General features: G+C 40.0%; 4 protein-coding genes across 7 annotated transcripts; 3 read left to right on the plus strand and 1 right to left on the minus strand.

Moving 5' to 3' along the window:
• The first annotated feature begins 440 nt into the window (after positions 1 to 440).
• Positions 441 to 1,650, plus strand: tcta (T cell leukemia translocation altered). The gene is made up of 3 exons (XM_028406394.1): positions 441 to 804; positions 891 to 942; positions 1,175 to 1,650. The coding sequence occupies exons 1-3, from the start codon at positions 594 to 596 to the stop codon at positions 1,215 to 1,217; spliced, it is 306 nt and encodes a 101-aa protein (XP_028262195.1). The 5' UTR covers positions 441 to 593; the 3' UTR covers positions 1,218 to 1,650.
• Positions 1,651 to 2,225: 575 nt separating this feature from the next.
• glyctk (glycerate kinase) lies at positions 2,226 to 9,929 on the minus strand. Of its 4 annotated transcripts, none has more exons than XM_028404999.1 (6): positions 9,781 to 9,929; positions 5,424 to 5,504; positions 3,719 to 4,105; positions 3,483 to 3,634; positions 3,235 to 3,410; positions 2,226 to 3,153 (listed from the first exon to the last, which is right to left on the minus strand). In XM_028404999.1, exons 3-6 carry the CDS (start codon positions 4,072 to 4,074, stop codon positions 2,263 to 2,265), a joined length of 1,575 nt encoding a protein of 524 aa, XP_028260800.1. In that variant the 5' UTR covers positions 4,075 to 4,105; positions 5,424 to 5,504; positions 9,781 to 9,929; the 3' UTR covers positions 2,226 to 2,262. The 4 variants fall into 4 exon arrangements, with proteins under 4 accessions (XP_028260800.1, XP_028260799.1, XP_028260798.1 ...); XM_028404998.1 differs by having other exon boundaries at positions 9,757 to 9,929; XM_028404997.1 differs by lacking the exon at positions 9,781 to 9,929 and having other exon boundaries at positions 5,424 to 5,673.
• Positions 8,985 to 12,634, plus strand: wdr82 (WD repeat domain 82). The gene is made up of 9 exons (XM_028405001.1): positions 8,985 to 9,390; positions 10,166 to 10,263; positions 10,724 to 10,790; positions 10,883 to 10,982; positions 11,070 to 11,186; positions 11,271 to 11,426; positions 11,678 to 11,747; positions 12,005 to 12,147; positions 12,435 to 12,634. The coding sequence occupies exons 1-9, from the start codon at positions 9,230 to 9,232 to the stop codon at positions 12,462 to 12,464; spliced, it is 942 nt and encodes a 313-aa protein (XP_028260802.1). The 5' UTR covers positions 8,985 to 9,229; the 3' UTR covers positions 12,465 to 12,634.
• Positions 12,635 to 13,449: 815 nt separating this feature from the next.
• Positions 13,450 to 19,399, plus strand: twf2 (twinfilin actin binding protein 2). The gene is made up of 9 exons (XM_028405000.1): positions 13,450 to 13,823; positions 15,690 to 15,868; positions 16,689 to 16,784; positions 16,900 to 17,004; positions 17,161 to 17,175; positions 17,365 to 17,490; positions 17,556 to 17,706; positions 18,426 to 18,547; positions 18,901 to 19,399. Exons 1-9 carry the CDS (start codon positions 13,727 to 13,729, stop codon positions 19,066 to 19,068), a joined length of 1,059 nt encoding a protein of 352 aa, XP_028260801.1. The 5' UTR covers positions 13,450 to 13,726; the 3' UTR covers positions 19,069 to 19,399.
• The last annotated feature ends 1,883 nt before the right edge of the window (positions 19,400 to 21,282 follow it).

A 21,282-nucleotide genomic window follows, 5' to 3' on the forward strand; every position in this document is an offset into this window, starting at 1 on the left:
GGCTGCGTGGCAGCGACGAGTCCCGCCCCTTCTTCGCAGCAGGTTTTAGATAGACCGGCTATGTGGTGTGTTTTGATGATCAATGTGGAAAACAATTCATCAATAAAACTATCAAACAGACAGTCGCTTCTAAGAAGTAGCAGCATTTATGAATAAATAACATTTTATCATAGATAAAGCTAGCTAATTTAATTTTTGTGGGTATGGTCGTTCGATACACGTCCGATAAAATGAAAAATCATTTTCCATTTTTTACATTTTACATTTTTACAGCCGGGAAGCTGCTGCATAATAATTGTGTACTGGTTGTAGCAGTCCGTGCAAGTTGCTATATCTGTGTAAAAATGTGGCAGACTATCTTCTGGCCAAGCTAAAACAGTGTTTGAATCTTTGAAACATTTGGAGGTTGTGTTGGAAGGTACGTAGGCTGCGTAACTGCGTCACTTCCGCGTCCTCCATCCTCACCACCATACACAAACATCGTAGATGGCGAACATGTCATGCTACCAGGCTAACGTGATGATTTTTATATTTTCTTAGCGGACACACACAGCTCAGCCCGTTCATTTAGTCTTACTGACTAACAGGACATCATGGACGAGTCGTGGGATTTTGAGTGTTTGTCCCGCATCGCTGACAGCTGCTTAGCCTTTCTCAACGAGTTTGTTGACGACTGGGTCGCTAACGACATGAGAGTCTCTATATTCAAAATTTTACTCAGCTGGTTAATTTTTAGCCTTATCGCAATTCACTTTGCATGGAAGGTCTACGGGAATACAGTTAACGATATGTATTATCGACAAGGTGAGTTTTCCCCGTCTTTTATTACTGGATTGTTTGCTTAACACGAACTAGCCATGTTAGCTTAATTTATGTGTGTTAATATCCAGGGACTGGACAAAACGGAGGCACACCTGAAGCAGCTCCTCACCTGAGTGGATGGTAGGTGTCAGATTATGTTCTCTATGTTATGTGACAGAGGCTAGATTAGTGTACACTGTGTTGTATCAACGGTAAATGAACGTACTGTAATAAGAAAATGGAGAGGATTATTTGAATTTCCATTAATGATAAAGTAAGCTTTTTATAGGTCTGTTTTCATAAACTGAGGTCTTAGATAAGTTATGTGATGTTATTTTTTTCCTTAATGACATTATGTTTTTATTTTTTGCAGGGAAAGTAAAATAGAAGAGACACTAAAGACTCACCGGGACTAACAGGACAACTGCCTTTTGGACTTCATCCAACTGAGAATTGGATAAGTTTTCTGATAAATATGCATTGTTTGCCATGCATTGAAAATGTTCTCAAGATGGCTTCACCTTCTGCCAATCACTCAGAGATGCAATCAGCAGTGTCACTCTCATATCCACTTCACATGTTTGTGAGTGATCCCCCTTTTTTTCCCTTTAAGTGGATTTATAAGAGTGTTGATATTTCAACAGCAAGGCTTTATAAAATGTTCCAGAATGGTGTGTGCTGTGGATGTGAATAATTATGATACTAATGCTTCATTGGACAGGGTCATTTTTTAGTAATTATTCCAATAATATATTGTGATGATAAATTATGCCTGACAAGGTTTTGTAAAAATTTTAACTGCATTTCTCCGGTTAAGGAGCAATATAAAGTGTATTTATGCCCCTTTTATCTCTATCAAGTGTCTTTCTTTTTAGTATTTTTACTCCTAGAAAACACCTTCATATGCCACTTACTATGATACATACTTCCACAAAACAAAGAATTGACCAAAAAGTGTCTTCATGTAAATCAGCATATTTTAAGTTGCATTTAATCCGCTGCAGTTTTATTTCATTTAGAATAATACAATTTATAACTGTCTAACTGGGGATGTAACACTTAGCATGTATATTGAATGAGCCATTTCACAGTCGGATATTAAAACTGGCTATTGCTGTTATAATGACTGATGGCTCTCTTGTACATAACAATGTACTGTAGTGTGTTTAATGATGTGCATAATCTCAAAAGAAATCAGAGCTGGGAGAATATACAACTGTCAACGTTTTGTGTAAAAGTCTTGATTGATAATAAATGTGTATATAGTATTTAAATATGACTGTAATTGCACTTTTTAACAGTTTTTTAAACATGACATTTAAAACTCACCCCCCCCCCCCACCCCCCCTAGTGATGCTTTGTGGTGATTAGAATTTAATCTACCAATATACAAACATAGTACTACACTGGCAAGTCAGAGAGACTGTATTTTTCTATTTCTTTATTTGGTGCGGTTTTACATTACTTTATTTCAATGGGAATTGCTGGAATAAGTAGTATGTGCACATCCATCACATTTGTGCAGGTTAGGCCAGGCACGAGTAAACGCTTCCCCGAGGAAAGACGAGAAAAGAACGTAAATGAATCATTGTTGTTGAGAAAGTCGTCAACATTCAGACCCTGTGCTTGTGCTTCTTCAAATAGCCCCCCATCAGTAATGGCCCCTGCTGCATCTGTGGGCCCATCCTGACCATCAGTACCACCGCTTAGGAACACAGGACCACTAGGGGGAAGCTCCAGACCTCTCAATTCCAGCCCCACTCGCAGGGCCAGCTCCTGGTTTCGACCACCTCTGCCTTTTCCAGTCAGCTCCACAGTAGGCTCACCTCCAGCTAACAGACACGTGGCTCCCCATCCCTCTGTACGCCCCTCACCCAAGACCTGCATGGTACGGCAGAGGTCCCAGCTCTCTACACCTACTTCAGGCCCCAGACTAAGCACCTCCGCAGCAACCTCAGGAGGAGGTTCCTCTCGAGAACTGGCAAAGTGGGCTAGTAGGCCGTAAAGTCTGGATACAGACCTAACATCACCACACACTCCTGGTGATAGCACAACAGGGCGGAAACCTAGCTCTCGCACACGGCGACCTGCAGCCTGGAGTGCAACACTGTTAGAGCCAATCACAGTATTGAGAACATGTCCTGATGTGTCTGACTCATCATTATTGTCTTTCCACCGGGGACTCGGTCTTGAAAGAACATCCTTCACTGACACTGGTAGAGAGTTTAGCTGCTTGTAACGTTCAAGAATGGACATAATTTCTTCTGGCCACACTTCACTCCTCGCAGTAGGCCCACTAGCGATGAAATCGACTGGATCCCCGATCACATCGGACAATATTAGTGCAATCACCTATGAAGAAGAAAACAGAGTTACTGTAGTCAATGCTGGAATGACTTGTTGAAGGCTGTTTGAAAAATGAATATCTTTTACCTGTGCAGGCTGAGCATAATGTGCAAGCCCTCCACCCTTTAAAAAGGAGAGAGCACGACGCACAGTGTTCAGCTCCTGAATAGTGGCACCAGCGGCTGCAAGTGTGCGAGTCACATCGAGTTTCTCTTGCAGCGAGATTGGCGGGATGGGTGCAGGTAAAAGAGCTGAGCCTCCACCTAGACAGACCATCTTGTGTTAAATATAACATTTTAGGGTTTGACTTCTGAGACCAGAATTGTGATCGTTACCTGAAATCAGTACAAGTAGCAAGTCTTTCTCTGTCAGTTCACAGGCCAACTGCTTGATCCTCTCCGCTGCCTTCTGGGCATCAGCATCAGGCAGGTTGTGTTTAGCTCCCTCTATTGCTTTGATGCAACTATTTTCTTTTAAGAGCAGATGGCTGCAATAGAACCAATAAATGTTATGCGTAATTTTATTTCCTCCATAATTTTCAACTTATTTTCATTTTAGGATTTTTGCTTACTCTCTCCCGTGCTGCTGTAATGTCTGCTGAATCCCGTGTGGCACGCTTATGACTCCTCTTACTAAATGATCACCCAGAATCCTCTCTGCCTCTGCAGCCATTCCCAGCACAGCCTTTCCAAAACCCACCAAATGCAGGTTGTGTTTCAGTGTAAATTTGTGACCATCAATAATAACAGAGTCCTCCTTGCGCTCTATACTCTGCCGCACCACAGTGTCCGGCTGCACAGCTTCCACTGCAGCTGCAAACACTTCACGTGCCCGGGAGTCCAATGACATTTTGCACAACGGTGACTTTCTCCTACCCACAAGGGCCAAAAAAGGTTGAGCCCGGAACAGGGACAGAACACGGGCCATTGACAATTCAGTGGGTCTGAACAGAGTTTTCCTAAAGGATTATAATAACATCATGTGAGTTAGAAAAAAGACTACACATATAGAAGAACCACAACAAAGGAATGATCAGATGTTTACAGATAAATGTTGGTTAGTACTTGTGTTTATATCAACTGAAACCTGACTCATGCAGCTGCCTACCTGTGGAGGTTCTAAGTGTGATACAAAGCCGGCGGGTTTCTGTGGAGGCCAGCAGTGTCTGTGTGTGCTCCAGCTCAGCAGTGAGGTGGTGCAGCAAAACTCTAACCAGACACTGACTGGAGTTGTGTACCCTGTGTGTAATGATTTACTTGAAAGAATCAAGCACTGACCATCCAGCTGCACATTTGTCTCTTTAGCTGAACTTTCTGTCACATGGTGGGTTACAACAAAAGAGGATGGCTTAGAGATACTAATGCGTGAAAAAATCAAGAGTTCAGTATCTGGCAATGTTTGTGCCATTCATGCTGCGGTGTAGATCAAAGGGTACGCACAGTATGTTTAGAAACCAAACACTGTCAATGAGGCATGTACACATAAGAGTGCATTTTGTGTTTATCACAGTTGAGATCCATATCATGAAATGTTAGGTAAGCCTTAGAAGATAATACACAGAGGCAAAAACAGCGATGACATCACAAACCCTGAGTTCTTCCATGCAATATGATCAAGTCATGTTTACTTGTTAAATAGCTTTGATAGTATGTATTTATAATGCCTCTTACTGTTGTTGACATTACTTTTCAGGTTGCCCATCTGCCCCATTCTCCTGAACACAATTCATCAAATTTGGCTCAAAGGTCAAAGCTGCTAAAATTCACATGCACTTGTAATACCTATGTAATACCTTACTTATTTATCAGACACTTCACTTGGTAATAAGTCTAAAAACAAATCTTTAGCCCCTGATAATTAAAAACGCTATTTAATTTTATGTTTATTATACTTTATTTCTACTGTAAAGTTACATATATCCTGATTATACAGCTACAAAACAAACAAAAACATATTTGTTAAGCTTGTTTGCTTTTTGAGCGTAAATAAAACCAATAACTCAATGAATTCCACATCATGCCCTTACCTTATACTGCTTTATATTATTTACGGACTACCATACTAGTATGTAGCATAGGGAGTAAATAACTGCGTAATTTGTCATATCTCCTGCTGAATGTGACCTGACCTGAACTGCTCCATGGGCCCCAATCATAGGCCCCAATCTGTGAACGTTACCATGGTCACCGTCAAGCTTCCAATATGATCCGAGCACACTTCGAACGTAATATGGCGTTTACAAGAAGGCACAGAACAGTTAAAAGTTGTCCTCATACCTCTGACGTCTCTCTCCGTAAAGACAAAACTCCTACTGTTATTCTCTTCTTCATTGTTCAGGCAGGAACAAAGCCTAGAAACTGACAGAAAACAGGGCAGGCTGACAAACACAGGAGACTAAATGTGACACAGTATTATTGGTTGAACCCGGAAGTACTTTATACTTTTTTTTACTGAGTCGATTAAAAGTGGCCACATTAAAAATGTCCTATCCAGACGGTGGCTGGGGAGAAAATCAAATATTTTATGACTTAACCCTCATGCGTTGTTCGGGACATTTTTGTCCTCTGAGAGAAATTTTTCTGTTTATTTTGGCCATAACTTTGTCAATATGTGGACAAATTGAATCATTTTTCCTCAATAAGCTTAATTTTACATAAATTTTGTTAATATGATTTTAAAATTTTTCATAGGTCAACGGTACACTGTGGGCAAATTTTACCCCCTAATGTGTTGTTCGGGGACAAAAACGTCCCCTAACTTTAACGGTTTTAAAAATATATTAGATAAATATTTTTTTGAAATTTTTTTGCATAGACCTTTTAATTAACTTCAGTTCTAATCAACAGTAGTGAAAAAATCATTTTCCCCCAGGATTTTAACCCTTTAATCACCAATTTTATAAGGGGTGGTGCTGAAAATTGAAAAAAAAAACACACAAAATGGCTCATTTTTAATAGAAAAGGTGAATGTGGACTGGATTCTTTTTAACCTTTATTATAGTCTTGGTCATGTCAAACATCAGTAAAAAAATTGACTTTATTGCATTATTAGTTTTTGCACAGCACTGGATTTTCTTTTTTTCTCCCATTTTGTCCCATAGACTTACATTATAAACACACTTTTTTTGACTGCACAGCCATGGCACTAAATAATCATGCATTCTTGATTGTTGGTGGTTTACCCTGTTGGTAGGCGGTAACATTTGTGATTTTTACAGTTAACAACTTAATTACCATATTAACCCTTTACCTGCAGGCCTGTGCTCATGTACTGTAGTTTCTGGCTTAAGTATATGGAGTTATAGGGAGTATTTTAGCACATAATTGTGTGTCTACACACTGTGTGTGTATGTTAGAGAGGAAGAGAGCCATTTGCACACTGTCAGGGAAGGAAAGTCAGGAAAATAAAGTTACTAAGTAAGTGAAGTGTACCTAATTCAGACGTACAACGGCAATGCATAAGCATGTAAAATGAAAACATCCAGGAGTTCTGGCGTCTGAAGTTGTGGATGGGTAAAATAGCTGTTTTTTTTTTTTTTTTTAGCTTTCGGAAAACACGTCCTCCAGTAGAGTGACTTTACTTTTAGGTTAGTGTCTCAGTTGAGATCACTGAATTAGTCTAAGTGAGGTCTAAGTGCCCCTTTTCCATGGTGTGTTGCGCTCCACACGACCATACGTACATGTGCATGTTACTAAATAGACACCATAGATAGATAACTTGATAACATAATAAATAATCATTGACTAACCAAATCTAATCTACAGTTTAGTCCCCTACTAAAATTAGTATTAAAAGTAGTTTAGTAAAGTAAAGTAAAGTAAATTTGTTGCAGCCCTAAAAGTAAGTGCCGGGCCCTTTGATGCTGAGAGGTTCAGACTAAACAAAACAAAAACACTAGTGGACTTGCATGCATCCTCCTGGTCATTTAATGGTGACAAGAGCAGCAAGCAGCATGAAGAGAGGATTCACCTGTGCATGAGTGAAGGATTCACTTGTGAACGAATGAAGGATTCGCTTGTGAACAAGTGACGGATCTACTTGTGCAGCCTTCACAGCTTCACAGCCTGGCCCTTCATAGAGCCAGGCTGCACAATCATTTCCAGAGATTGTGCACAAGTGAATCCTCTCTTCATGTTGCTTTCTGCTCTTCTCACCATCAAATGACCACAAGGTCACATGTAAGACCACTTGCCTTTTTGTTTTGTTTAGTCTGCACCTGTAGACATCAAAGGGCCACACGTGCATAGCAACACTTTCTTTGTTTTTGTTTACTATGAAGACTCTGTGGTTGTGTGTACTCACAGACAACAAGATCAGTGTGCAAATGGCTCTCTTCCTCTCTAACATACACACACAGTGTGTAGACACACAATTATGTGCTAAAATACTCCCTATAACTCCATATACAAGCCAGAAACTACACTACATGAGCACAGGCCTGCAGGTAAAGGGTTAATATGGTAATTAAGTTGTTAACTGTAAAAATCACAAATGTTACCTCCTACCAACAGGGTAAACCACCAACAATCAAGAATGCATGATTCTGTAGTGCCATGGCTGTGCAGTCAAAAAAAGTGTGTTTATAATGTAAGTCTATGGGACAAAATGGGAGAAAAAAAGAAAATCCAGTGCTGTGCAAAAACTAATAATGCAATAAAGTCAATTTTTTTACTGATGTTTGACATGACCAAGACTGTAATAAAGGTTCAAAAGAATCCAGTCCACATTCACCTTTTCTATTAAAAATGAGCCATTTTGTGTTTTTTTTTTTCAATTTTCAGCACCACCCCTCATAAAATTGGTGATTAAAGGGTTAAAATCCTGGGGGAAAATGATTTTTTCACTACTGTTGATTAGAACTGAAGTTAATGAAAAGGTCTATGCAAAAAAAATTCAAAAATATATTTATCTAATATATTTTTAAAACCGTTAAAGTTGGGGGACGTTTTTGTCCCTGAACAACACATTAGGGAGAAAAAAAGAAAATCCAGTGCTGTGCAAAAACTAATAATGCAATAAAGTCAATTTTTTTACTGATGTTTGACATGACCAAGACTGTAATAAAGGTTCAAAAGAATCCAGTCCACATTCACCTTTTCTATTAAAAATGAGCCATTTTGTGTGTTTTTTTTTTCAATTTTCAGCACCACCCCTTATAAAATTGGTGATTAAAGGGTTAAAATCCTGGGGGAAAATGATTTTTTCACTACTGTTGATTAGAACTGAAGTTAATGAAAAGGTCTATGCAAAAAAAATTCAAAAATATATTTATCTAATATATTTTTAAAACCGTTAAAGTTAGGGGACGTTTTTGTCCCCGAACAACACATTAGGGAGAAAAAAAGAAAATCCAGTGCTGTGCAAAAACTAATAATGCAATCAAGTCAATTTTTTTACTGATGTTTGACATGACCAAGACTGTAATAAAGGTTCAAAAGAATCCAGTCCACATTCACCTTTTCTATTAAAAATGAGCCATTTTGTGTTTTTTTTTTTTCAATTTTCAGCACCACCCCTCATAAAATTGGTGATTAAAGGGTTAAAATCCTGGGGGAAAATGATTTTTTCACTACTGTTGATTAGAACTGAAGTTAATTAAAAGGTCTATGCAAAAAAATTTCAAAAAAATATTTATCTAATATATTTTTAAAACCGTTAAAGTTAGGGGACGTTTTTGTCCCCGAACAACACATTAGGGTAGTGTTTGCGAACAATGCATGAGGGTTAATAACCTGTTCTAATGAACAGTTTGTTTGCGTTTCCGCAACTATCGCGATAGCTACCGTGTGGCGTGGTTTCCACCCTATGCGCGTGTCAGATGCTTTGGTCAGATGATGAGTTTGCGCGTCACCGACGTGGCGAAGGCGGTGCTTTTCCCTCCTGCTAAACCAACTGCCGTGGATATTAAAAAAAGTATCATAGGCGGGATTTCTTCGCTGTTTTTGAAATATATTCCGCTACAAAAAACAACTTTTATGACTGCAACGGCTTAAACATCTATACGCAACACCACAAGTGACCTTTGTGAGCGAATTTAACGTAAAACGAGGGCCTTCTCCCCCTCATACACAGACAGGCCATCATGAAGCTGACGGACAATGTGCTGCGGAGCTTCAGGGTTGCTAAGGTGTTTCGAGAAAACTCAGACAAAATTAACTGTTTCGACTTCAGTTCAAACGGAGAAACGATTATTTCCAGCAGCGACGACGACTCGTTAGTGTTGTACGACTGCCAAGAGGGAAAGTAAGAACGCTTTCTGTTCGTTTTATGCTATTGTTTTTTACGTTAGCTATGTGCTATGCTAGCTAGCGAGGCCTAGTGCACTGCCGTATCGCTCAGCAAAGATTGTTTGGATATAAAATGTGCCTATGTGTTATGTACTTTAAAAAAGGTTCACTTTGAATTCTGTTTCTTTTTATTATCTGAAGTTGGTGAAATGCGAAATTAATTCTTTTTTTGCACGTTTCTCTTAGATTGTTAAATGTAACCTATTCACTTAAGATAAAAAAGAGTTACATTTGTGTTTTAGTTTTTAAACTGTGTAATTGAACAAATACCCATTTGTTATGAGTAAAACTCCCAAGTTAACAAATCATTACGAAATAGTACGTCAGATTTTGATGTTGCACCAACGTCAGATTTTGGCGGATTTCAGCTTATCAAATGTTGACGAAGATTCTCAGTCGTCCAGGTCATTTTCATTCAAAGGGTTGAAACGAGGCATCAGAACTTGTAGAGTTTTCTTGAAGACGTTCTGCTGCTGCTCATCTAAGCAGCTTCATCAGTTCTGTTGTGGTGCGGTTGTTAGTGTGGAACCAAGTGTATATGTGGTAGAGGACCTCAGTGGGTGGGTCTGTGTCTGCATTATCAAATGGAGATATGTCCTGTTAAATTCAAATGTGTGTATTTTATTATTTTAAAGGGGTTAGATTGCTAGATTGTGGCCAGTGCATGCATTTATAATGATGAAAATAATGCTTATTCACAGTCCTTTCTCATGTACTCTGATTTGTTGCAGACCTAAGAGGACTCTCTACAGTAAAAAATATGGAGTGGACCTGATCAGGTACACACATGCTGCAAACACCGTCGTCTACAGTTCCAACAAAATTGATGGTATGTTGATGCACAAAACATGTAGTACGTTGAGTTTGACCATTCTCAGCATGTTGATACCGGATCATAAATGTGATCATGACAAGTCCAAACATAATACGTGATTTTTCTAATGCAGTACAATGTTTCTAGTTTTTTAAGCTGTCCTAACTTCTCTGTTATGCCAGCATCGTGATGTGTTGCAGCGCTAAATGTTTACAGGAATCCTGTGGGTGGCTGCTGGAGGGGTTCACACTGCTCTCCGTGGTCTGAGGTAGTTGTTTGTACAGTTTGAGGGTCTGTGATTCTGCCCCATACAGGAGCTAACTGTACAAGTGACTGCCTTGCCCACGGGTGAGTCTACTCATCAGATCCGCCTGTAAACAACTTGATGTCTGTAGGCTTATTTTGCTGCTGTTTGTCATGTGTAAAGTAGGACATAGTAATGTTCAGTTTAATGGTGATGCTGTTCTTCTTTAAGATACCATCCGGTATTTGTCCCTCCATGACAACAAATACATCCGCTACTTTCCTGGACATAGCAAAAGGTGAGAGCTGGGTTGATGCTGGTTTGTCTGTGTTTGATTTGTTGCTTTATGTTGCTGTGTTCTGATATTTTCTTTGTTTTTAATGTGTCCAGAGTGACATCACTGTCCATGTCTCCTGTGGATGACACATTTATTTCTGGCTCATTAGATAAAACCATCAGACTCTGGGATTTGCGGTCCCCTAACTGCCAGGTAAGCATCCTTTATTGTGATTTGGTGTGTTTTTGCTGTTGGTGTTAAGAAGTATATAACTAATCTTCTCTGGTCTGTACATTTTAGGGGCTAATGCACCTACAGGGAAAGCCGGTGTGTTCGTTTGACCCAGAGGGTTTAATTTTTGCTGCTGGAATAAATTCAGAAATGGTTAAACTTTATGATCTTCGGTCATTTGACAAGGTAGGAGGTGGGATATAAGGGCAATTCAAGATGAATGTAGAGGAAATAAAAATAGTTATAATTCATACTATTTCTTCTCAACAGGGTCCATTTGCAACATTTAAGCTTCAGTATGATCGAACATGTGAGTGGACAGGACTCAAGTTCAGCAATGACGGAAAACTCATCCTTCTTTCTACAAATGGTGGAGCCCTTCGAATCTTAGATGCTTTTAAGGGTGCAGTGCTACATTCCTTTGGGGTAAGGGACATGTTATTGCCAAGCACAAAGCATGTAAGCATTGATTGTCTAAAAAATGCAAAACTTTGAAACTCATGTTATCTCTTTAAATGAAAAGAAGTCATTTAGTGCACCCTTATCTCCCATGTTCTGAGATCTAAATTTACAAACACAAAATGTACAATTAATGTTATTGCAATATTGTGTATGTCATTGTTGCAGACTGAGCTCTAAATAAGTGCTCATGGTGGATTCTGTTTTTTTTCCTGCAGGGCTACAACAACAGTAAGGGTGTAACGCTGGAGGCTTCATTCACCCCGGACTCTCAGTTTGTTATGATAGGTGAGTTAAGTTTCTGTCTTAGTACAAAACGTGATAGGATCTGTTATTTTTCAGACTGAAAAGTAAGATATGGATGTGAGTGTGAATGTTTTAGTCGTTCTGCAAAGTTCTCATGATGCTACTTTATACAATTTTGTACATTAATAGCGACATCCGTTTCCACTGAGACAACAATGTCTCAGTTGTCATTCATTTTGAATAAGAAAACTCTTGAGGTAAGATGGGATCAAATAACAGCTGTTGTGCATATATTTCAGGCTCTGAGGATGGAAAGATCCATGTGTGGAATGCAGAGAGTGGTATGAAGGTGGCTTTATTAGATGGGAAACACACAGGCCCGATCACCTGCCTGCAATTCAACCCCAAGTTCATGACGTTCGCCAGTGCTTGCTCCAACATGGTGAGTCTGAGTGGAAAGAAAGCTTTCTTGGAAAAGTTAGCAGGACTGGTTTGCCGTTGAATGTCACTTAACTGTTTAATTTGTGTGTTGTATTTACGTACTGTCCAGCATAGCATGCCTGAGTTACTTTAAAAATCCTAACATGACACAATGGCAAAAGCAAGGCAGTGTGAAAGCTTAGTTTGCTCCAATAAGAAGCTACTTGGGAGTTGTAAATAGATTAATTATAACAATTTAATTGTATACATGGACATATATTCAGTGGTACTGTATATTTAATTTTTCAGGCATTCTGGCTTCCCACCATTGACGACTAATGACACAAAAGTGACAACGGCTTGATTTGAAGCAGAGCATCCAGTGGGGGGCAGCACAGCGAGCTCACAGGCAGTCTGGAACATTCAAATTGTAAATAGTTTGCAGAAATGGATCATCTGTATTGTTTTTTTATATTTCTATTTAAAATTAAAAAAACGTCTTTGTAAGATGTCAGTGTGCCTGTGCTTATTACAGACTTTTTTTACCACAGGAAGAAGTGGTCTGAAAAAGTGGGTGTCAGGCTTAACCAGTGTGAAGATTTGTTTTTAAATGAAATCAGTTTTATCTTTGTGGTAATTCTCTCTGGTAAATTAGTCATTCAAGCAGATCAAGAAGTGAACTTTATAATTGTAATAATTTTTTTATAGCTTGTTTGAAAGGAAAATGTTTTAGAAAATACAAAAAATATTTTCAAACTATTGTCAATAGTTGATCTTACTGGGTTGAGTGTTGGGGTAAGACTAATTTCTCAGTACAGACATAAGTCAAAGTGCGAGTTATTTTTAACTCCAGTTGTCAGTTTTGAAATTTGTTGCTGTGAGATTGGTAAGATGCTGTTGTCATGGTCAGGTATTTTATAACTGCAAAAACATCTTACACAATCTGTTGACCATCATAGTTTGAAAGAAACAAGTTGGGCAAACTTTCCATTACTCTTTGTACCTCTCGATTTAATTAGGACAATCTTTTTTTCTATTGGACTAAACATTTGCTTTTACCCACCTCACTCTAAATATAACAGTACACCTTATGGTTCATACATTGCAATATCTCCATGTAGAATTTCATCAGTCAAGTGGTTCTTGGTGATTGCATCTCAGATGTTGGTAAGTGGGTCTGCAAGTCACGCTCTCCTGCTTGGTCCTGGTGTGTGGTGGTCTTTTCACAGACCAGCACCCTGGCCTGGACAGTTAGTGGGAGCTAAATTTGGGAGAGAGGTGATCAGGTTCCCTCTCTCTGTGTGCACATGATACTGTCCTAGTTACTTGAGCAATGTCCCTTCTCACACTGTGACACACTCTTATCGAGTCCAGACACAGCCAGTCATCCTCTTCTCCTGCAGTCAGAACCAGTCTTGGAGTCATCATCAGAAGTAAAGCACGGAATAGACATTGGACTTCAATATCTGTTTGACTGGACTGAGGCATTTTATTATTTTGTCCTGGTGCTGTGGGGCTCCAGTTTCTGTGAACGGTTGTTTTTCCCCCTGTTGAGTCCACAGTTACAGTCCCCGGCGGGAGGAAAGCGCCGCTGACCCGCCATGTTTCTCACACTAGTGATGACACCAGAGCTGAGGCAGTTCCTGGCCAAGGCAAGAGGCGGAGCAGTGCGCCTCATCAAGGTGTGCATCCAAGACGGTAAGTGACCCAGGGCAGTGTGAGGAGTGAGTGGAGCATGTAGAAATGTGGGCCACCGGGATCGTCATGTAAACTAGATTCAAAACTGTATGTTTTGAAGAAAACAATCTGCTGGAAAATTTAGCAAATTCAGACCAAAACAACTAACATCTAAATGTTTCCCTAACCTTTGACCCTTCACTGAATTTCAAGGTGATATTTTTCAGTGTGTTGTTTTGTCTAAGTTTAGAGCTTTATTATAATCACCTAATTGTCGCAAACTAATCACAGGTTACCTCTTGGCAAAAGGAAGCGTTCCACCTTGCTCTGTTTATTCTAAAGGAAATAATTGTTAAAAAGCTTTAAAACAGAAAACTTGTATCCAAATGATTAGTTTACTTTTTGAAAATATAGCTCAGATCAGCTTTAGATTAGCTCTGTAAAATAGATTTGTATTTGTAACTCTTTACTGTGTATTAAGGGCTCAAAAAGTTAAATATTGTTATTTGTCTAACAGCTGCTGTCACAGCATGCTGTGTGTCAGCTGAGCAGAAAAAAAAAAGTCAGTGATGCAAAAGGGTTCTAGGTAGCCAATACTAGAGGTGGGCTGAAATGTTCATGAGGTGTTTACATCTTGTTTTGGTATCTGATCAGCACTGCTCTGTAATATGATTCATGACAGATGCATTCTGGGACTTTTTGGGGCTATCTTTGTGGACTGATCACATTAAATATGTGGTCTCATATTTGGAGGATTGATGTCAGGCAGGCAAATGTGATGGTGGCCCGGAGACGGGCTGTCGCACAGCACAGAGGGGTGTCAGGACTGTTTTACTTTTATTCTGAAGCACTTTGATCTATCCCAGCGTCACTTGGCTATTTGGAGCGACATGTGACTTGACGTGGTTGCATGCTGCATCTGCCGCTCAGACACTCGTGTCTGTCCCAATGTCAAAAGAAAAACAAGATCATTCAAGAAGATTTCATCATCGCTGTCTCAGTGTGACCCTTCAGTGTCCTTTCAGCCATCTTCCCCCTGATATTTAATAAGATGGAAGTTAAAATGAGGAAAGATAGCAAAGTGGAGCATTTATATACAGTTTGATACAGAGATGTGTAAAGACAGGAGAGAATGGCTGATGGAAAGTATGTGTGTGCAGAGCTGGAATGTGTTGCAGCTCAGAATAGAAACATGCCCTAAGAGACGGTCAGGAAATCCCCCAGCACCCCACAAGGACACCAGACTTTAGGTTTGTGTGTGTTTTTGTGTGGCTTTCTTTAACGTTCGTTAGCAGCACTGGCTGGGAGCTTTGACACAGACTCGTCAAAGTCAGTGAGACATTAATCCCAGCAGTATTTTTAACTCGGAGGTTAGCCTTCTCCCTCTGTTACCACAGAAACTGAGGGTGTCAGACCAGCCATAAACTTATTTATGATGCCTGCATTCATGCCTAAATGTGTTGTCCTTGACTTGATAGATGTTAAAGTGTCTTATCAGAGTATACAGAAATATTTTTATTTTATCTTTAAAAAATATTAAGATCAGCCTGTTTTCATTGCATTTTGGAGAAATAGGTGAAATTGTGATTTGTATTCAGAATAATTTTAAAAAGACTGAGGAGAACAAACATCTTTAGCTTCATGGATTTTTTTTAGTGTGTGTGTGTGTTTAGTTCTTGCTGCTGTTTGTGTTATTACTTGGAGACAAAATTATATAATCAGCAACACAAGAGCAACCCTGACCTGGTTTTCATCATCACATTATAATTACTGCCTGCGTATACTACTGCCCTTTAGCCCATTCATGCTGTGTGCATAGATGTGCTGTGTAAAAGGGCACGCTGCAAACGTGCTAAGGTATGTGATGAGCAGTGGTCTGACTTTCAGAGCAGCTGGTGCTCGGGGCCTACAGAGAGCCGGAACAAAGCTGGGACCAGGACTATGATCACTTCCTGCTTCCTCTCCTGGATGACCAGGAACCCTGCTACATTCTGTACCGCCTTGATTCCCAGAATGCACTGGGCCACGAATGGGTCTTCATTTCATGGTCTCCTGATCAGTCTCCGGTAAGTTATACTGATTATCCTTCACCTGGCTGCTCTTTATTCTGTGACGACATAAAATTAGTCAGCAGTGGTTGGACTGTTGCTGTCATTCTTTATTGGAAGGCCTCTAAAATCTGCATCCAGAACTTTGAATCTGTCATGGTTCTGTCTGATCAAAAACAAAATCCTACTTAAAAAAAAACTTATAATCACTACATTAATTTGTTCCACTGGCCACGTATTGTTTGAACTATAGGAGTTACACTGATATTCCACTTAGCTGAGATGTAGAGAGCATTTGTGCTAAATCTAAATAAAATCCACAGTTCACAAGTTTACTTATAGGCAGAAATGTGTTTCCTGAGGTCACAGTAACCTTTGAGCCCTGACACATCTCTCAACATCTCTACCAAATAAAATAGAGAAATCCCCTCAGGTATTTCATTGTGTTCACAAGGGACCATTGGACGAACAGAATGACTGCTATGGCAACTTTATAGGGTCCTGAGGTCAGCGGCCTTCCTTACAGGGTGGATAAGGGTCTTGTTCAGATGCTGGTTCTTGAACCATTGACCCAAAAAGTGGCTATATTGACTGGTTAAATACCAATGACCAATGAGCCAAGCTCATGGATTAAAATAATCAAAATTGGAAGAAACCTAATTTGAATAAAACTATGAGAGCAGGTCTTGCTATGAAGAAGCTAAATTCTAAATGTGCATCTTTCATTACATCTACTTTGTTTATAAGGACTGATGTCTTTGAAATGTCCCCATATAACTTTTTGACTTGTGTGGTGTAGTCATAATTAGAGGTTCATTTTCCTCTCTGATTGTTGCAGGTGAAACAAAAGATGTTGTACGCCGCCACCCGTGCCACAGTGAAGAAGGAGTTTGGAGGTGGTCATGTGAAGTACGAGATATTTGGCACAACTGAGGTCAAAACCTTTTAAGCTCAACACACCATCCCCTGCTCTGCTGTGATGACATGTCTGAGCGGCATTAGTCCCGTGCCCTCCTATAAACAACTTCTTGCTTTGTTTGCAACACTAGGAGGACATCTGTTTGCAGGGCTACCAGCATCATGTGTCATCCTGCTCAGGCCCTGCCCCACTCACATTGGCCGAGCAGGAGCTCCAGAGGATCAAAATCAGCGAGGTGAGAGGTCAATGCGCCCTCGATGCTGCCGTCATCCTTACACATAGCTTCCTGTGTGAGCTGCTTCTTGTCTTAACACGTGCCAAGGTGTGCTCGTGCCTTTTATGTAACTCGTTCTATCTGATGTATAACTTGTTGTTTTGATTTGTTTTACAGGGACGGGTCAAACAGGTATGTTGAGGAATGCATATCTAGTATGAAGTCAGATGTAAGGGGTGGAACACAAGCTATCTATTTGTTGCACTAAACGAAACACAATAATGGATCATAGAAATATTTAAGAAAAACAGTCTTATTTAGAATGTTTTTAGCAGTTTTTAAATGCTGACATGAACTTGTGTCTGTTGCTGCCCCCTGCAGGTGAAGACAGAGATCAGTGTGGAGTGTAAGCACCAGACACTTCAGGGCCTTGCGTTCCCTCTGCAGGAGACTGCCAAGAGAGCTCTACAGCAACTTGCCCAGAAACGCACCAACTACATACAACTGGTGAGCCAGGGGTTACTGGAAAAACATGGCGTTGATGACATCTTACACCGTGCATTGTGTTTCAGAGGCTGGATGTAGAGAAGGAGACAATTGAACTGGTCCACTCGAACCTGACAGAAATCCGAGATTTGCCCCGCAGAGTTCCCCAAGACACTCCCAGATACCACTTCTTCATTTACAAACACTCCCACGAAGGAGACTACCTGGAATCTGTTGGTATGAAACTGATCCTTCATCCTGTTTTTGCAGAAGAGCCATCAGTGCACCTGGAATACAGGCACCAGGAGACCACATGACATCATCCACATCAGTGCACACAAACTCCCTTTGACAAGTTTGTCGCCTAAAGTGAAAAGAGTAAAAGAAAAATACATAAAAAAACACACTATTCTTTTCTTCAACATAGTCGTCACACTTATCAGTGACACCTCCTACTTCCTCGTGACTCTTAATTTGTCATTCCAGAAAAGCCGTGCTGCACAGAGGAACTGTAAATATTGATTTTTCCATTTTCTTGTTGGTTCATTTAAGGAACCTGTAGGCCTGAAGAGGTGAAAGCAAAGGGGTGGTGATTGATAAGTCTCTGGCCATGTTGCACAGCTCTTGTGTAACATGTAGAGTTGTTGAGTAATCATGAGGAAGATTTGAGGTCAGTGTTTTATTTTAGACTCACCCAATATGCACCCTGTCCTCACACACCTATACTATGCTGCTATGGGTCACTTTGTGGACATCCAACCAGCTGGAACTGTGGGACTAAATGTGTAAATGAAAGAGACTATGTCCAAACATTTATGTGTAAACTGTTTCCCATGCTGACTCCTTTCAATTTGAGCCACAGAAATATCCAAGTCAAATGAAGAATATTATGTAAACTTTATTCAAAATCCTGAATATGTTTAGCTCTCAAAACCCTTCTTCTTTCCTGCCTCCAGTGTTCATATACTCCATGCCAGGATACAGCTGCAGCATTAAGGAGCGTATGCTGTATTCCAGCTGCAAGAGCCGACTACTAGACGAAGTAGAGAAAGATTACCATGTGGAAATTGTTAAAAAGGTAACAGATGGGCGAGGGCGTAAAATACTAGATAACAGGGTTAAAGCTTCTCATGTCCTCTGTATTTGTCTCACCTCTGTGTGTTTACACAAGGCTTCTAGCAGTAAATGTAAACAGGATTTTTAATTCCTGGCAGTGTGGGAAAAAGAAAAAAAGACAGAAATGAAATGTGGAAGTTGACTTATATACTCGTGACCTCGGTGACTCTAAAATCCCGGTTTCCGCCCTCATGAAACTTGTGCAACCCCCAGCTGACGAATAAATGTCAAAGTTATTTATGTTCCATGGATCTTTAAATAGATTTTGTGACCTAAATTCTGTATATTCTGTATAATTTTTTATTTGTTGCCCAGCTTGAGATCGAGAGCGGAGATGAACTGACAGAGGATTTTCTGTATGACGAGGTCCATCCGAAGCAGCACGCTCACAAACAAGCCTTCGCAAAGCCCCGGGGCCCTGCAGGAAAAAGGGGACACAAGCGCCTTATTAAGGGGACAGGAGAGGCCGTACAGGACAGCTAGAGGAGAGGGGACGCACATGCTCCTGTGTGCATTTCTCCAGACCCACTAACACCTCATTAGGCCCAGAGGAATGGGCTGCATTTCCTCTGCAGTTTTGTGTACTGAAACACTTGTGTGTGTGCAACAAGTGTGTTTTTTTGTGTTGGTAAATCATCTTCAATCTGTCTCCCAAAAAGAATCAGGCTGAAAATAAATATGCAGTTTACAATACAGCAGTCCAGCAATGAATTGTAAATGCACACTGGTTTCTAGCCTTCAGTAGATGTTTTGTATCAACAATGTTTGTAAGAAAAAAAAAATCAGAATAAAATGTTATTTATACTGCGCCGAATACAATGTTTTCATTTTAGCTTTACAATCAAGCTATGGAAGCGTGGTTGGGGTGCACATATTGAGTTGTTTTGTTGGGATAATTAAGTCTCCTATTAATGAGGCATTAAATTAGACTTGCAGCTGTATGCTCCGACATTTACTCCGTTCTACAACGCTCTATAGCAATAAAGGCAGTGGAGCAGCCAGTCTGTGAAAGACTGCACTGTATTGAATTAACTCCATGAAAATCAATTCAGCATGGAGCTCTGCTGATGCTGTACAAATCTGCAACCAGAGCACGTCATAAAGATTCTTCTTCTTTTTCACAAGGCTCTGCACTCTGTTTACAATGGAATCTGTTATTGTAGAGATTCGGCCTGTGCGGATACTGCAGAGCTTCTCTCTTCATCATCCTGACGTCCACATGCCTACACCAGAGCACATGGCCCAAAACAACCTGGATTACAATCTCCAGGTCATGTAGATTAGCACCAATTATCACTAGCCATGTAGAGCTACTGAGTGTGGATACAATTAACCTCTCTGAGGGAAACAAAGCTTGATCCTGTTTCATTAGTTTTCTTAGGCCTGCTGCAGAATCTCTTGGTGTCACCTGATGCCAGTGGCCAATAAGACATGACCATCTGGTGGTACAAAGACATGTTTTGTGATGGTACCTGGTTAGTAGTAGTAGCCCCATCCAGTGCTGCGAAAGGAATTCAACATTAAAACATTAAAATGCAGTTCTACAAATGGCCACTTGGGTGCTACCTCCAAAAACAAGCCAGTCGTCATAGAACCCAATGTTAAAATGCTCAACAATTAACATAAACACAGGCAAACTGGTTAGCATGCTAACTTGTTATTACATGACATTATATGACTGCCACACTTGAGGTGAATGTCATTAGATTTACAGGCATTTACATGAAATTTTATAAAAATGTTTTACAATAATTCATCTCAAATTTCTTGTAAAATTGAAAAATGAGAAAAAAAGCCTCCTGGACTGAAGCTGTTCACTGAACTGACCTGCATCACACATGACAGATTATGTCAAATAAATGAATGGTTAACTGCGGTTGCATAAACCAACAGTCCCTGTCTTCATCAGGGAACAGTGTTAGTCTCTCCAGGCCTCCGTAGATGAAGAAGGGTTTCTCTCCTAACATACAACAGATGGGTTGATGTGGCTGTTTCCAGGCACTGGCTGCTTTCTCAGAACCTTCCTGAAACTCCCTCTACACTGGAGGAGGAGGATGACGGTTATTCATTGTGTCTCACACATCACTCCACTTACTAATTCTCAGTAAGTTCTGAGTAAGTGCTGTGTTCATGGAGGAAAGGCTGAATATATATTCAACATGTCAAACAAATGTGTGGTCAGTCAATTGTTGAGAGGCTTCTACAAGGGATAATTGTCACAGAAATTTACTAATGAAATGAATATATATGTCAAGATATATAAATGAAAAATCAAATGGTACAGCAGTTATATTGATGTGTGTGATAAACAATGGGGAACATGAAAAAACACTGGAGCCAAATTATTCAATTTTGCAAAAAAAAATTACATTTTTCTTGGCCCCATATAAAACATATTACTGGTAAATAAGGGCTTTACAGGCATGCTGGGTGGAGACCTGCGGAGACATTCTGCACAAAGCCTCTGTAGTTGCATATCTGTGCTGAAACAACATGTGTAGCCTCGTGTCCTCATGTGGCCTGAGAAGGCAGACAGCAGCTTTGTAATCTCATTATCAAGTCTGAAAAAGGCACAATCACCAGAATTTTACTGGAGTGCTTGGAAAAAAGAGGAAACAAATGAGATAAAAAAGGTATAAATCCCTTCATCGTTTTATCTTTGGATTTAATGATAACATGAACGTTGGCATGGTGACA

The sequence above is a fragment of the Parambassis ranga genome, chromosome 5, assembly GCF_900634625.1.
Source record: "Parambassis ranga chromosome 5, fParRan2.1, whole genome shotgun sequence".
Classification (NCBI taxonomy): Eukaryota; Metazoa; Chordata; class Actinopteri; family Ambassidae; genus Parambassis; species Parambassis ranga.

Coding starts and splice junctions, on each gene's coding strand:
- twf2 (XM_028405000.1), top strand. CDS start 13,727: ATGTTTCTCACACTAGTGATGACACCAGAGCTGAGGCAGTTCCTGGCC. Junction 15,869..16,688: donor GGTCTCCTGATCAGTCTCCG/GTAAGTTATACT, acceptor TGATTGTTGCAG/GTGAAACAAAAGATGTTGTA. Junction 18,548..18,900: donor ATGTGGAAATTGTTAAAAAG/GTAACAGATGGG, acceptor TTTGTTGCCCAG/CTTGAGATCGAGAGCGGAGA.
- tcta (XM_028406394.1), top strand. CDS start 594: ATGGACGAGTCGTGGGATTTTGAGTGTTTGTCCCGCATCGCTGACAGC. Junction 805..890: donor CGATATGTATTATCGACAAG/GTGAGTTTTCCC, acceptor GTTAATATCCAG/GGACTGGACAAAACGGAGGC. Junction 943..1,174: donor GCTCCTCACCTGAGTGGATG/GTAGGTGTCAGA, acceptor TATTTTTTGCAG/GGAAAGTAAAATAGAAGAGA.
- wdr82 (XM_028405001.1), top strand. CDS start 9,230: ATGAAGCTGACGGACAATGTGCTGCGGAGCTTCAGGGTTGCTAAGGTG. Junction 9,391..10,165: donor TACGACTGCCAAGAGGGAAA/GTAAGAACGCTT, acceptor GATTTGTTGCAG/ACCTAAGAGGACTCTCTACA. Junction 11,187..11,270: donor ATCTTCGGTCATTTGACAAG/GTAGGAGGTGGG, acceptor TCTTCTCAACAG/GGTCCATTTGCAACATTTAA.
- glyctk (XM_028404999.1), bottom strand. CDS start 4,074: ATGGCCCGTGTTCTGTCCCTGTTCCGGGCTCAACCTTTTTTGGCCCTT. Junction 3,635..3,718: donor TTACAGCAGCACGGGAGAGA/GTAAGCAAAAAT, acceptor GTTCTATTGCAG/CCATCTGCTCTTAAAAGAAA. Junction 3,411..3,482: donor GCTACTTGTACTGATTTCAG/GTAACGATCACA, acceptor TGGTCTGTCTAG/GTGGAGGCTCAGCTCTTTTA.